We start from the raw sequence: 13,152 nt of genomic DNA on the forward strand, positions 1-13,152 counted from the left end.
GCCCCTTGATCTTGGATTTCCCAGTCCCCGGAACTAGGAAAAAGAAATTGTTGTTTAAGCCACTCATTGCATGATAATTTGTTACAGCAGCCCACACTAACAGTGGGCTATTACTGTACATTCAAGGATCTAACAGGGTACTTAATAAATTATTATCTCAAGGGGTATATCTCTGTCTATACCAGGGGTCGGGAACCTTTTTGGCTGAGAGAGCCATGAACACCACATATTTTAAAATGTAATTCTATGAGAGCCATACAACGACCCATGTACATTAGGCATTATCCAATAAAAATTTGGTGTTGTCCCGGAGGACAGCTGTGATTGGCTCAAGCCACCTGCAACCATGAACATGAGCGGTAGGAAATGAATGGATTATAATACATGAGAATGTTTTATATTTTTAATGTTATTATTATTTTTATTTTTTTAAGTATTTTTTTAAATTTTTTATTTTATTCATTTTTAAAGAGGAGAGAGAGACAGAGAAGGAGAGAGAGGAGAGAGAGACAGAGATAGAGAAGGGGAGGAGCCAGAAGCATCAACTCCCATACATGCCTTGACCAGGCAAGACCAGGGTTTCAAACCGGCGACCTCAGCATTTCCAGGTCGACACTTGATCCACTGCACCACCACAGGTCAGGCCATCTATTATTTTTATTAAAGATTTGTCTGCGAGCCAGATGCAGCCATCAAAAGAGCCACATCTGGCTCGCGAGCCACAGGTTCCCAACCCCTAGTCTATTCTATGCATTCCTCTTTTGAGGCAGTTGAGGCTCTGAGGGGCTAAGAAACCTGCCTCAAATCACACAGCCTGGCTGAACTGGCATTTAAATGATTAGTGTCTAACTCCCAAGCCTCCCTCTGGGGAAAAGGTCAAACAGGTTTGCTAGTAGCCCCCTTGAAAGGATAAGGGTTTACTAACTTAAGGTCGTTCAGCTGCAACACATACCGACTGTATGTGCAGTATGTATCTGAGCCCACCTCTTCATTACTCCATGGACTTGAGGAGCAAGGTCAACCAACAAAAACATTAACCTCATGTTGCCAGCTGTACCTCAAGTAACAAAGTTCTTTGTTTCTGATCCAAATGTCTCCTATCTTCCGCCAGCATCTATGACCCTGCTCGCATGGAAGTAGTGTAAAACCTCCAACCCTTCACAGTCTTGAACAGTCTCATCCAAATGTCAAGAGTCAGTAACTCTCACTTTCTCAGCTTCCATTGCACCTCAACCTCCTGTGCTTTGGCATCAGCCCCTAGTACAATACTGCAGCTGTTTTTCTGATGTTACCAAAGACGCTCATCACCAGTTTCAGTGGGTATTTGATTGCAGGCAAAATCTTCTGACCTCTGCAGCCTAACACTGGGACACACCCTCTTTCTGAAGTGCTCTGCTATTAGTCTCCACAAGCCCCTGCTTTCCTGTCTGTCCTTATTGGTCCCTTTAACGGATTCCTTGTCCCTTAGCAATCTCATCAATGCCCTCGTCCCTATTGCTCCACCTGCCCTCCCTGGGTAATATCACTCACACTGTTGGTTTTAGGAATCTCAAACATGGTGACGATGCCCTAAACTTTAGTTCCAGTCCAGACCTCTGAGACAGCTTACCCAGCCACCTGCTGAGCAGCAACACCTCCAAGTCAGGTGTCCAAAAGGAGCCCATCCTTCCCTGGCCCTCCACACCAACCTCCTAATCCTCCCACTTGAATCCACACTCTCTGCAGTACACCCACCACCTCATTGCTCCTGGAAGTCATCCCTGACCCCTCACCGCTCCTCACACCCCAAACCAAGCTCTCTCTGAGCACTGCTTTACTCTCTACTTTAGGAATCTCTGCCCCCACCTCTCACCGGGCTGCTCCTACTGTTGTTCTCCTTCAGGTCCCAATCATTGCTGCTTCAGGTGACTGCAGCGTCCAGCTAAGTGGGCTTCCTGCCTCCTTCTGGCCCTCTGAAAGCCTTCATTCCATTGTTGCCAGAGTTGTGTTCCTAAAATATAAATCAAATCATGTCATTTCCCTGCTTTGAGCCATTCACTTGCTCCTCACTGCCTGACAATGTCAAGGTTATTAACAATGTAGTTCACCATGCTCGCTCATGTTATCTCTCAGCCACGCTCCTGCCCCTCCCAGTACTCCTCCCACCTGTCTCCTATGGCCACCATCACTCAAAATGGGGGGAGGGGCCCTGGCGGATTGGCTCAGCGGTAGAGCGTCGGCCTGGCGTGTGGGGGACCCGGGTTCGATTCCCGGCCAGGGCACATAGGAGAAGCGCCCATTTGCTTCTCCACCCCTCCCCCTCCTTCCTCTCTGTCTCTCTCTTCCCCTCCCGCAGCCAAGGCTCCATTGGAGCAAAGATGGCCCGGGCGCTGGGGATGGCTCCTTGGCCTCTGCCCCAGGTGCTAGAGTGGCTCTGGTCGCGGCAGAGCGACGCAGAGCGACGCCCCGGAGGGGCAGAGCATTGCCCCCTGGTGGGCAGAGCTTCGCCCCTGGTGGGCGTGCGGGGTGGATCCCGGTCGGGCGCATGCGGGAGTCTGTCTGACTGTTTCTCCCCGTTTCCAGCTTCAGAAAAATACAAAAAAAAAAAAAATGGGGGGAGGTAAGGAGGAAGTGCCTCGAATAATACTCACTAAATGGCACTAACTGGTTTTAGTTTTGTTATCTTGAACCAGGAAGTCTTAAAATGTCTCATCAAACACTAGTCCACACATCGTATGCTTGCCTCAAACCTATCTGAATGTTTTAGTTTTACTTTCTTTCTTTCTCTTGAGAGAGAGAGAGAGAGAGAGAGAGAGAGAGAGATGAGAAGCATCAACTTGTAGTCGTGGCACTTTAGTTGTTCACTAGTTATTTAATTAGTGAGATAATAATTTATTAACTGGAGCCCCCCCCCCCCACCCGTCAAGGCACCTATGAGAAGTAATTATCCCTTGCTCAAGCCAGCAACCTTGGGCTCAAGCCAGTGACCCCGCTCTCAGGTTGGTGAGCCTGTGCTCAAGCTGGCGACCTCGGGGTTTCAAACGTGAGACCTCAGCGTCCTAGGTCGACGCTCTATCCACTGTGCCACCATCGGTCAGGCTGACTGTTTTTAGTTTTTCTTTAAAAATAACATCATAGTTTGGATCAGGAACCATATTTCCATCCCATTATTCACTGTCAAGTTTGTTTCTCAAGGATACCCTCGAGGAAAAAAAATTTATTCCTTAACTTTACCCAGTTAAAACATCAAAAGAAATATGTAATATACAAATCTATATTTTATATGTATATGTATATACTGTATTAAATTTTTCTTCTTCACCTTCTAAACAAATGAATACCCTTCAGTGTCCACCAGGAGGCGCCAGGGGGTATGGAAAGACCTGCGGTACTTCTTGGCTGGAGAGGCGGCAGTGGGTGCAGCAGCGATAGAACCGCTTCCTTTTTAAAAAATCAGTGAGAGGAAAGGAAGCCGAGCCGCGTTATTTTAAGGAAACCTTGTTGCACTCCCCCTCCCGCTTGTAGGTAGCGTGTGGGGTGTGTGCGGGCCCCATGGAGAGACGCTGGAGGTGGCTGCGGTGGCAGCTGGAGCTTCTATCTCGGCTGCAGCGGGCAGTAACCCGACCCCGCCGGCGCGGGGACTGAAGAGGAGCTAGGAAAAGCCGCGAGCTGCTAACAAAAGCCCTCCGCGCGGGGCCTGAGCCCGGGACCTGCGGTAAGTGAATCGGCCTGGGGACCTGGAGCAGCCGGACTAGATGAGTCCCAGGGATTCACCTGGGGTACGGTTTGGAGGGGGAACTCGAAGGGCATCTGGGGGCAGGTGTCCGAGCCTAGACTGGGGTGGATGCTGCCTTTAGCATATCAGACTTGGAGAAGGTCGAGTGTAACTGGGAGGACCTAGGCGCCTTCTCCATCCCCGGCAAAAAAAGGGAGGGGGTTCGCGGAAGAGGAAAGCCAGGCACAGCTCCTACCAAGCTCCCTACCCAAGAAGCAGGAGAAAGATCGATCACCCCTCCGGGAGAGGCCTTTTAGGTTTGAGGCATTTCTGTCAGCCCTCCCATCACCCCTGGGCCCCATGCCTGGTCTCTTTTGGCAAGGAGAAATCAACCGTAACTTCTTTCCTAGGCGAATGGGGTCCTCGCAGCAATGCACTGTGGGGGATGAAAAGGCCTATTCCCTTTTTGTTCCTGCAAAGCTGCATCCCCCGTTGCCCGCCTAAGCTACAAACAAATAGGCTAATCCTCCCGGGAATCCTCCAGCGCCTCCCTAGTCCGCACCTCGATTTTTTCATCTTAACTTGCCCCAAGGAGGTGCATCTAACGGGCCAGACGCCCTAGGGAGCTTGGTCACGGCTTCTGCCGGGCACTCCGGGGCTCAAGGAGATTGAGGCTGCTCTCTCTGCACCAGTACCGACCCCCCTCCCCCACCGGGCTGCCTAGGTTTTCAGAGAATCTGAATTATGATTTAATTTACGTCCCATCATCGAGCCTCTAAGCCTAATCCCAAAGCGGATTAATTTGGGACAGGGTGGAACTGAATGGGGAGGAGGGAACTGTCCTTATATGTATTCCGCGATGTCCCTCCCTTGTCATCCGCAGAGACTCCACAAAAGGACACGTTTCAGCCATGGTGGACCCCGTACCTGAAGAGGAGAAGGCGGGAGCCGAGCCTGCAGGCTCCGGAGGAAACGGAGCCGCCGCGTCCGTGCCCACCCCTGATGCCCAGGGCGCCCAGCAGCCCGCGGCTCCTTCGGCTTCGGCCTCCGCAGCGGTGCCCCGCAAAGCGGAAGTTCCATGTGCGACAGAAGGCGGGCGGCGGGAGCAGTCCCCGCTGCTGCACCTCGATCTCTTCAACTTCGACTGTCCAGAAGCCGAGGGCAGCCGCTACGTGCTGACCAGCCCTCGCTCGCTCGAGGCCTGCGCGCGCTGCGCCGTCAAACCAGTGGAGCTGCTGCCGCGAGCCCTGGCCGACCTGGTGCGCGAGGCCCCGGGCCGCTCCATGCGGGTGGCCACCGGCCTGTACGAGGCCTACGAGGAGGAGCGGCGCGCCAAGCTGCAGCAGTGCCGGGCCGAGCGCGAGCGCATCGTGCGGGAGGAGAAGCGGCGCCTCTTCACGCCGCTGGGCCACGCGGCCGCTGCGGCCTCGGCCCCCAGCGCCGGCGGCACCAGCAGCTGCAGCAGCGCCAGCCTCCCGGCGTCGCCCGCGCCGCGCGCGGCCCGCAAGGCATCCTCCAATCCGTCCCCGGCCCGGCCCCAACCTCCACCCGCGGGTTCGCGGGCGGGTAGAAAGAGCCATTCACTAGACTCACTGTCCCGCCGGCGTGAGGGCGCCCTCAGTTCGGAGTCCGGTGCGTCGTCATCATCCTACAGCGGGGAGAGCCTGCGGGAGCTGCGCTGGCCGCCGCGGGCCTCCGCTAGAAACAGCTGCCCCGCGGGGTCGTTGTCCTCTGTTCCCAACCGTCTGGGCCGCCCGTCTGCCCTCGCCCTAGTGCCACTCACGGCCCGCAGCTTCAGCCTCGGCGATCTGAGCCACTCACCGCAGACGGCTCAGCATGTGGAGCGCATCGTGCGTCAAGTGCGCGCCGAGCGGGGCCTGCGCGGGGTTCCCGAGCGCGACCGAAAAATCGCTGCGCTCATGCTGGCGCGGCATCAGGAGGAGCGCCTGTTGTTGGAGCAGCGCGCCGCGGCCCACGGCCAATGGGAGCAGCAGCGCGTGCACGCCGAGCAGCGGCGGGAGCGTGAGGAGCGCGAGAAGCATCGCGCCCTGGAGCGGGGCCGTCGGGCCTGGGCCGCGCAGGTGGAGGAGCGGCGCGGCCGCCGGGGCCGCGAGGAGCGCGAGGCAGCGCGGCGGCGGCAGCGGCAGTGGGAGCTTAGCGAAGAACGGCGGCGGGAACTGACCGAGCGCCAGAGCCTGCTGCGGCGGGAGCGGGCGGAACGCACGGCCCGGGAGGACCGGCTGCGCAAGCTGCAGCAGGAGCAGAACCTGAAGCAGCGGCAGGAAGGCCTGCAGGAAGGGCTCGAACGGGCCGAGCAGGTCCGCAGGGAGCGCGCCCAGCGCGCGGCGTGTATCAAGCAACGGCAGGAGGGCCAGTTGCAGCGGGAGAAGCGGGAGCTGAGCCGGGCCGAACAGGTGCGCCAGCAGGCGCTGCTTCAAGACCGGGCCCGCCAGGAGCACGAGCAGCGCGAGGGCCTCCGGAGCTCCCTGGAGGCCAGCTTGGGTCGCGCTCAGGAGAACTACGAGCACTTGGTGGAGCAGCGCACCCGGGAGCTGCGGGAGCGGGCCCGGAGGGAGGAGCTGCAGGGCCGGCGGGCCAAGGAGGCGGCCGAGCGCAAAGAGCGCGAGCATCAGGCGCACCTGGAGGCGCTGGCCCGGGCAGGGGAGCGGCGGCTGCAACACGCGACGCAAGTGGCGGAGGAGGCGGTGCAACAGAAGGCGCGGCGCGTGGGCCAGAGCCGGCTGGAAAAAGAGCGAGCCCAGCGCGCCAAAAAGGAGAAGGTGGAGAAGGACGAAGACTGCCGCCGGCGGGAGCTGCTCCAAGCCATCGGGCGCAAGCTGGAGCGCAGCGAGCAGCTGTCGCGGGATCGGCGGAGCGCGCTGGAGAGCGCTCGCTCCACAGCCCGGGCTTCCTTCCACGTGCGGGAGAAGGTGCGCGAGGAAACCAATACGCGCTCCTTCGACCGCATGGTGCGGGAGGCCCAGCTACACGCCAGCCTGGACCGGAAATGACCGCCGTCCTGCGAGGGCCACACTGTGGGGCCTCCTTTGGCCACTTTGACCAGACATTGGGAGGCCCCCGTTGGGGCGCACGCAGCACGCGCACCTCTCGAAGCTTCTGACCAGTGAGGCAGTAAGAGGACCAAGACGGCAGGCCTGTCAGTTTCCGCCTTTGTTTTTAAAAACTAACTTCGTATGGAAATGACACAGCACAATCTTTAACCATACCCACCCGTGGTGGTTCCCGCACCGGTTTTTGCTAAGCGTCCCTGTGTGTCTCTTGAGTTGGAATGGAGCTGGGAGACAGGCGCTGGGTCCGGACTGGTGGGAGGGCCCCCTAGGAGAGAGAGCAGGGGTGATTGCTCCATTCTGCAGTAGTCGCCTCAGGCTCTTTCACATATTGGTGTCTGAGACCACTGCCCTTAATGCAGTTGAGGAGGCATCTTTCTGGCTCACCTCCATCTTTTAAAACATGACAAGTTTCACAAAGCTCAGAGGCCTCCCAGAAAAGCACAGCACTTCGAAGGTGTTAGGCCACACCCAAGTGACCTGAAAAGCTAGTGATTTTTGTATGCTTGACCTTTATCCTGCCACTTGAGCAAATTCTGGTCTTAGCCCTGATAGGTTTTTCATCGGTTCCCCTAGGTTTTCTAGTTAGACAATCACCTGCAAATAATGATCAATTTGTGTCTCTTTTTTTTTTTTTCTCTTTATTCTCCCAAGTGACACACACAAAAATCAGTTGATTTGGTCATGCTGTTTAGCTTTAGCGGAAGCCCTCAGCCCCTGGGGGGAGGCGGGCTCGTTAGGTAGCAGTGTTAAACCTGATGAAGCGTTCTTGCAGGGTAGTTTTAGGGGAGGAAACGTCTGATGCCCACCTCCCAGTGTGGAGCTCACTCCTCACAGAGAGCAGCCATGCCTTAAGAAGCAGAGCTACCTTATGTGCCTGCCCAGGCCAATCCTGCCTAAATCTCCAGCCCTGGAAGCTGTCCCAAGGTGGGCCCCAGGGAGTTTGGACTGTAGTTAGTATTATTCCCTCTGTGAAGGAATCATCTCGATGGCTCTGAGGGCAATTGACTGGCAGCCGCAGAGCTAGAATTGCCTCTTTGCTGTTGAGAGTTGTGCTCATGGTTGTTGGCAGTGTATCTTCTCCTCCCCTCCTCCCCCTCTACATTCCCTCTCTCCTATGACTGAAAGTATTGAATGGGTCTCTCTGTGCCTCGCCTGCATTGGCCAGATCGGGCCATTAGTACTCTTCTCCTGGTACCTCAAGGTCTCCCGGATCCAAAGCACCACCTCAGTAGTATTTGTTTGGTCGTCTTTGTGCCTTTCTTGACCTGAAGTTGGGAGGCAGGAGGGCTGCTGTTGGCTTAGTTTGTTTCTGGAATTATGGAGTCCTAACATTGGAAGGAACAGTGCATCATGGACATATGGTCATTTAGCCTCTGGGGGAAAATATTTGTAAGACCAGGCCACTCCCTGGTCCCAAAAGTCCTGTTCAGTTAGTTATCTTCAGGCAACTTAACCCCTGGAATACTTCCCTTCCATGAAGCCAAAATCAGCCCCCAGCAGCACCTACCCACTGACTCTGCCTTCATCAGGGAAGGTGGGAAGTAAAACATTACTTTTACATTAAATCAGGGTCAGGAAATAAGAATTACCAAAAAATAAAAATCAGGGTAGAGAACTACTATGTTAGGCATATTTCATGTATATTCTGCTGGGCAGAATTGTCCCTAAAATGTCTGGTATCACACACACACACACTTCGTCAGTACCCCTTCCCCCCAACCGTGTGCCCACAGGTACCAAGAGTATTGTGTAGAAAGAATGGTGCTTAGGTGTTATATTTAGGATGTGATAAAACCAGGAAAGAAGCTGTGCCAAGATTTATTTCTTGAGTGGCTAAATTTTCCCTCAAATTTTCTTCTTGTCAGTAACCAGGATGTCAGTGAGCTGTAATAATTGGCATTGTCTGTGAGTCAGGGGCATGTAACTAAAATGTTAATGTGATACTGGTTATTACTTGTGGTTCCTGATTTGCTAGAGGGCTTTAGAAACCTTAACAGGAAGTTCTACCTAAAACTACTTACTTCTAAAGTAGGTGCATTCAGATGAGGACACAGTCTGTTTTGGGTTTTGTGTGTGTGTGTGTGTTTTTATAAAACACTGAAAGATACAGAGGGGATCTTACTTCACCCTTTATTCAGTTTGTTTTCTGACTCACTGAGTGACCATGTAGATCACCTTTCTGTGCCATGGTTTCATGGCCAAGGTGAGCATATCTGTCCTCTTCTCTCACAAACACTATGAGGATGAGTCAGGATCAAAGTGGTGCTCTCTGTGCTATGACTTTGGAACTGCAGGTGCTGTCACTATAAAGAGAGAGGATCATGTGACTGCTATGCCTAGAGAGTGTACTGTCCTGTTATGACCTAGTGCAGAAAGGAATAGTCTCAAAAAGCACACTGCAGGTCATGTGATGCAAAGGCCCAAGTCTATATGTCACCAAATGAGAATTTTACACTTAGAGAAAAGTACTGTACAAAGGAAGAAACTTTTGGATTCTTAAAAAAAAACAAAACAAAAAAACCCATATAGCTAAGTTGAATTAAAGCAAACATAGAAGCCAAGCCTAGTAATAGTAAAGAATGGTTCTCCCAAATTTTAGACCATCCTCTATATAGACCCATCTTTATATACTAGGAAAAGTGGTCATGTTGCTCTTTGAGGAGGAGCAATTTCCAAGACTCTTTGTTGGGCCCTTTATTTATAGTCTTCTCTTTAAAATGATGCCAGAGAGGAGAAGTGTTTCTTATCCTTAAATACGGCAAGAGAAAATTGGAGGTGTAGGTGTGGTGGAGCTGACGGTGAGAATGCCTTGCTTCTCCTGATGTGAACATTCAAACCAATGCCCAGAATTTGCCTTAGACTAGAGCACCATGCTGGAAGTTCTTACCATCCAGGAAATGGCAGCCTGGAAGTGGCCCAAGACCTTCACATTGGCCGTCTTAGAACATCCTTTGAATTGAGGTGAGGAGGAATGGAAAGTGTTGGAAGAAGCTTCAGTTTGGTTCATTACCAAGGAAACAAGCAGAACATTGTTTCTGGTGGAGTTACCTGTTAAGCTAGTCCAGTGTCCTGCACAGGCAGTGACCGATGCTTACACCACATCTGGAAAGGAAGTTGGAAATCTTCTTGCAGAAGCACACGGACTGTAAGTCTTCAGTGGAAGCAGTAAGCAGGATTTGCCAAAGGCGAAGAGTCTGTGGGTTAAAGGGCATGTGAGAATGCAGCTGTGTTCATGCCATTTTGTAACACCCACCACTTATTCCCCACCTTTTAAAAGTCTATTGAAACACAGGGTTGACTGACTCTTTATAAGGGGCTATATCTTGTTTACCATTAATTCCCCTGTAGCCCACAGTTTAGCACTTCACACAAGGTAAGCACAGAAATACTGGGCAGAGAAAAAGAAAGATGGATGGATGATGGACAAATGAATGGTGACCAGGGTAAATCTGTATAAAATAGATCAAGTAGACAGGCCTCCATTCATTCAGCATATTTGTATTGAGTACCTGCTATGTGCCAGCAGTACTACTCTTGTTGCTAGGGAAACAGTCTCTCTGATCATTGACCTTGGGAACCATTTATGCTTCAATGTCATGAGCGGACACATTTGTTTCCCCTCTGGGCTTAACTACCTTCCCAGCCTGGTATCCATTCACAGGCACACCTGGTGGTTCTTCAAGAACTAATTTCAAGCATTTTCAGTTTCCCGAGGACACTCCATCTGCCAACCAACCATCATCGAAGACGTTGTTCTCTTTCCCTCGGAGGAGACTTGATTAATCAGGTCAAATTCATAAGGCCATGTACTTAAATTACAGTAAAAAGAGAGAGATTAATTACCTTCAAGGGCATTACTCTGTGTTGCTGTTAACAGAGGCAGCAGAAATAAAGATTATGGACCTAGAGAACCGTGCCTCAGGCTGTGCAGGTCCCAGATCACCAAGACAGGACCAGCTCCGTCGGTCAACCACTCTTGCTGAGACAAGAAACAGCATTTCAGAAGTATTTCCAGTTTTAAAGTCCCAACAGAAAAAGATTTCTGACCCCTACTAAATCAATGAGAAAGTTTAGTGATCTAGAATATTCCACTTCTTAAAACTTTCAGATGAATGAGGTGACACATAGGTTGCTGGGAAGGCTTGTCTTTTTCCCATCATATGACTGCATCTTCACCCTGGCCACGTTTGGCAGGGGAACATAAGGACACTTGGAATTTCTTGACAGAGGCTGGATAAGGGCTTTCAGGGACCTAGCCAATAACTTGCAGTTCTAGAAATTATATTTAGGCTTATATGTGACACATTTGGCCTTGGGTGTCAGATGCAGCACCTACAGTATTACACCCAATCACATGCTTTGCAGAAGAGTATCTTGTCTGCTCACATATGTGCTGTCCCACAGAGCTCTGAAGCGCTCTCCACATGTGCCCTCTCCCAGCCCTGTGCCCTCCCCGCCGACACCCCCTCCTCCCCAGCCCTTCATACTGTCCTTGGTGCTGCTTTGGCTGGGACAGAGGATGGAGTTGGTAGCAAATATTAGGATATAGGAGGGGACTGTGGTCTTCTGAGGAACCCTGATAATCATTTGCAGTGTGATTCCTCAAATAGTGTCACCTCCCACATGAGCACAAAAACCTAGTCCAAAGTGATTTTTAAATTAGCTGCCATTTTGAAGTGTTCATGACTTTCTCCCTCTTCACTAGTACAGTATCGATGGCATGTGTTTGTGTCAGACACTTACTTGCACAATTCACATGACAGTCAGAAAGATGAACTATAGCTACTGTATTTGAGTGTGCACATGCATGCACACACTTCTACTGATTCTAACATCACCATTCTTGCAGAAGGAAGGAACCTGTAGCTACCTTATTCTTCTAGGAAGGGTAAACTCTGGAGAAATTGAGCTGCCCCTTGAAAATCCAGTCCATGTGGTTACTGTACCTTTATTTTATTTTATTTTATTTTTAGTGAAGTGAGAGGCAGGGAAGCAGAGAGACAGACTCCCACATGTGCCCTGACCGGATCCACCTGGCAGGCCCACTAGAGGGCGATGCTCTGCCCATCTGGGGCCGCTGCTCCATTGTTCGGCAACTGAGCCATCTCAGTGCCTGAGGCAGGCCATGGAGCCATCCTCAGTGCCAGGGGCCAACTTGCTCGACCAATAGAGCCATGACTTCAAGAGGGGAAGAGAGAGAAAGAAAAGGAGGAGGGGGGAGCCCTGGCTGGTTGGCTTAGTGGTAGAGCATTGGCCCAGCATGTGAATGTCCCAGGTTTGATTCTCAGTCAGGGCACACAGGAGAAGTGACCATCTACTTCTCTCCCCCTCCCCCTCCCCTTTCTCTCTCTCTTCCCCTCCTGCAGCCATGGCTAGAATGGTCAAGCAAGTTGGCCCCAGGCACTGAGGATGGCTCCATGGCCTCACCTCAGGCACTAAAATAGCTCAGTTTCTCAGCAACAGAGCAGCCATCTCAGATGGGCAGAGCAGGCCCCATAGAGGGGCTTGCTGGATATACCCCAGTCAGGACATATGCAGAAGTCTGTCTCTCTGCCTCCATGCCTCTCACTTAAAAATTTTAAAAAAGGAGGAGGGGGAAAGAGTGGAGAAGCAGATGGTCACTTCTCCTGTGTGCCCTGACCGGGAATCAAACCCAGGACTTCCCCACTCCAGGCCAACACTCTACCACTGAGCCAACTGGCCAGGACCTACTATACCTTTAAAGCAAAGCATTTGGCAAAGGAACAAGTGTCCTGAATCATATTACCTACTATTCCACACGCCCTTCTTTTGTCTGTAAAATGGGGACAATAAATTCTACTTGGTAGGGAGTTGTTAAATGAGTTAATGCTTGGAAAGCAGCACCGTTGCTGGCAGATAGCACTCAATTTGTGGATACTGTTATCTTGAACTTGGAAGGGTGGTGAGAGAAGGAATGGGGTAGGTGGACCTTCAGCCAGGTGGTATGGGGGGGACACCAGGCTTGGATGGCAGCCCTCTGTGGTTGCGTCCCTGGTTGTGCAGCCCTCTGTGGTTGTCTGTGTGTAGCAGTCCCACAGCCATTCCAAAGGAATGTGTAGTAGTCTGTGGCTGGGGGGAGGGGAAGGGAGTACTTTGTTTACTGAATGTTTGGCAATAAAATTAACATCTGATGATAATGTTTGACATTTTAAGACTTCTTAAATGATGCATAAAATGACAGTATAGTTTAAATTTTGTATATCTTTCTTGGGAGAAAGCGGGTGTTTTTCTGTCCTAGTGAGACCCAAATTCTGTGGTAACATGTTTAGCAGAACCAAGTGGGAGAGGCTTTGAGAGAACCACTATTGAAGGGGGCTCCAGTACTGCAGGATGTGGCACCTGGCAGGACATCTGGGACGAGCACCC

General features: G+C 51.9%; 1 protein-coding gene across 1 annotated transcript; it reads left to right on the forward strand.

Annotated features, from left to right (window-relative positions):
• Positions 1-3,409: 3,409 nt before the first annotated feature.
• Positions 3,410-8,841, forward strand: CCDC177 (coiled-coil domain containing 177). Its single transcript, XM_066343459.1, has 2 exons — positions 3,410-3,694; positions 4,578-8,841. Exon 2 carries the CDS (start codon positions 4,606-4,608, stop codon positions 6,703-6,705), a length of 2,100 nt encoding a protein of 699 aa, XP_066199556.1. The 5' UTR covers positions 3,410-3,694; positions 4,578-4,605; the 3' UTR covers positions 6,706-8,841.
• The last annotated feature ends 4,311 nt before the right edge of the window (positions 8,842-13,152 follow it).

Source organism: Saccopteryx leptura, chromosome 6, assembly GCF_036850995.1.
Source record: "Saccopteryx leptura isolate mSacLep1 chromosome 6, mSacLep1_pri_phased_curated, whole genome shotgun sequence".
Lineage (NCBI taxonomy): Eukaryota > Metazoa > Chordata > Mammalia > Chiroptera > Emballonuridae > Saccopteryx > Saccopteryx leptura.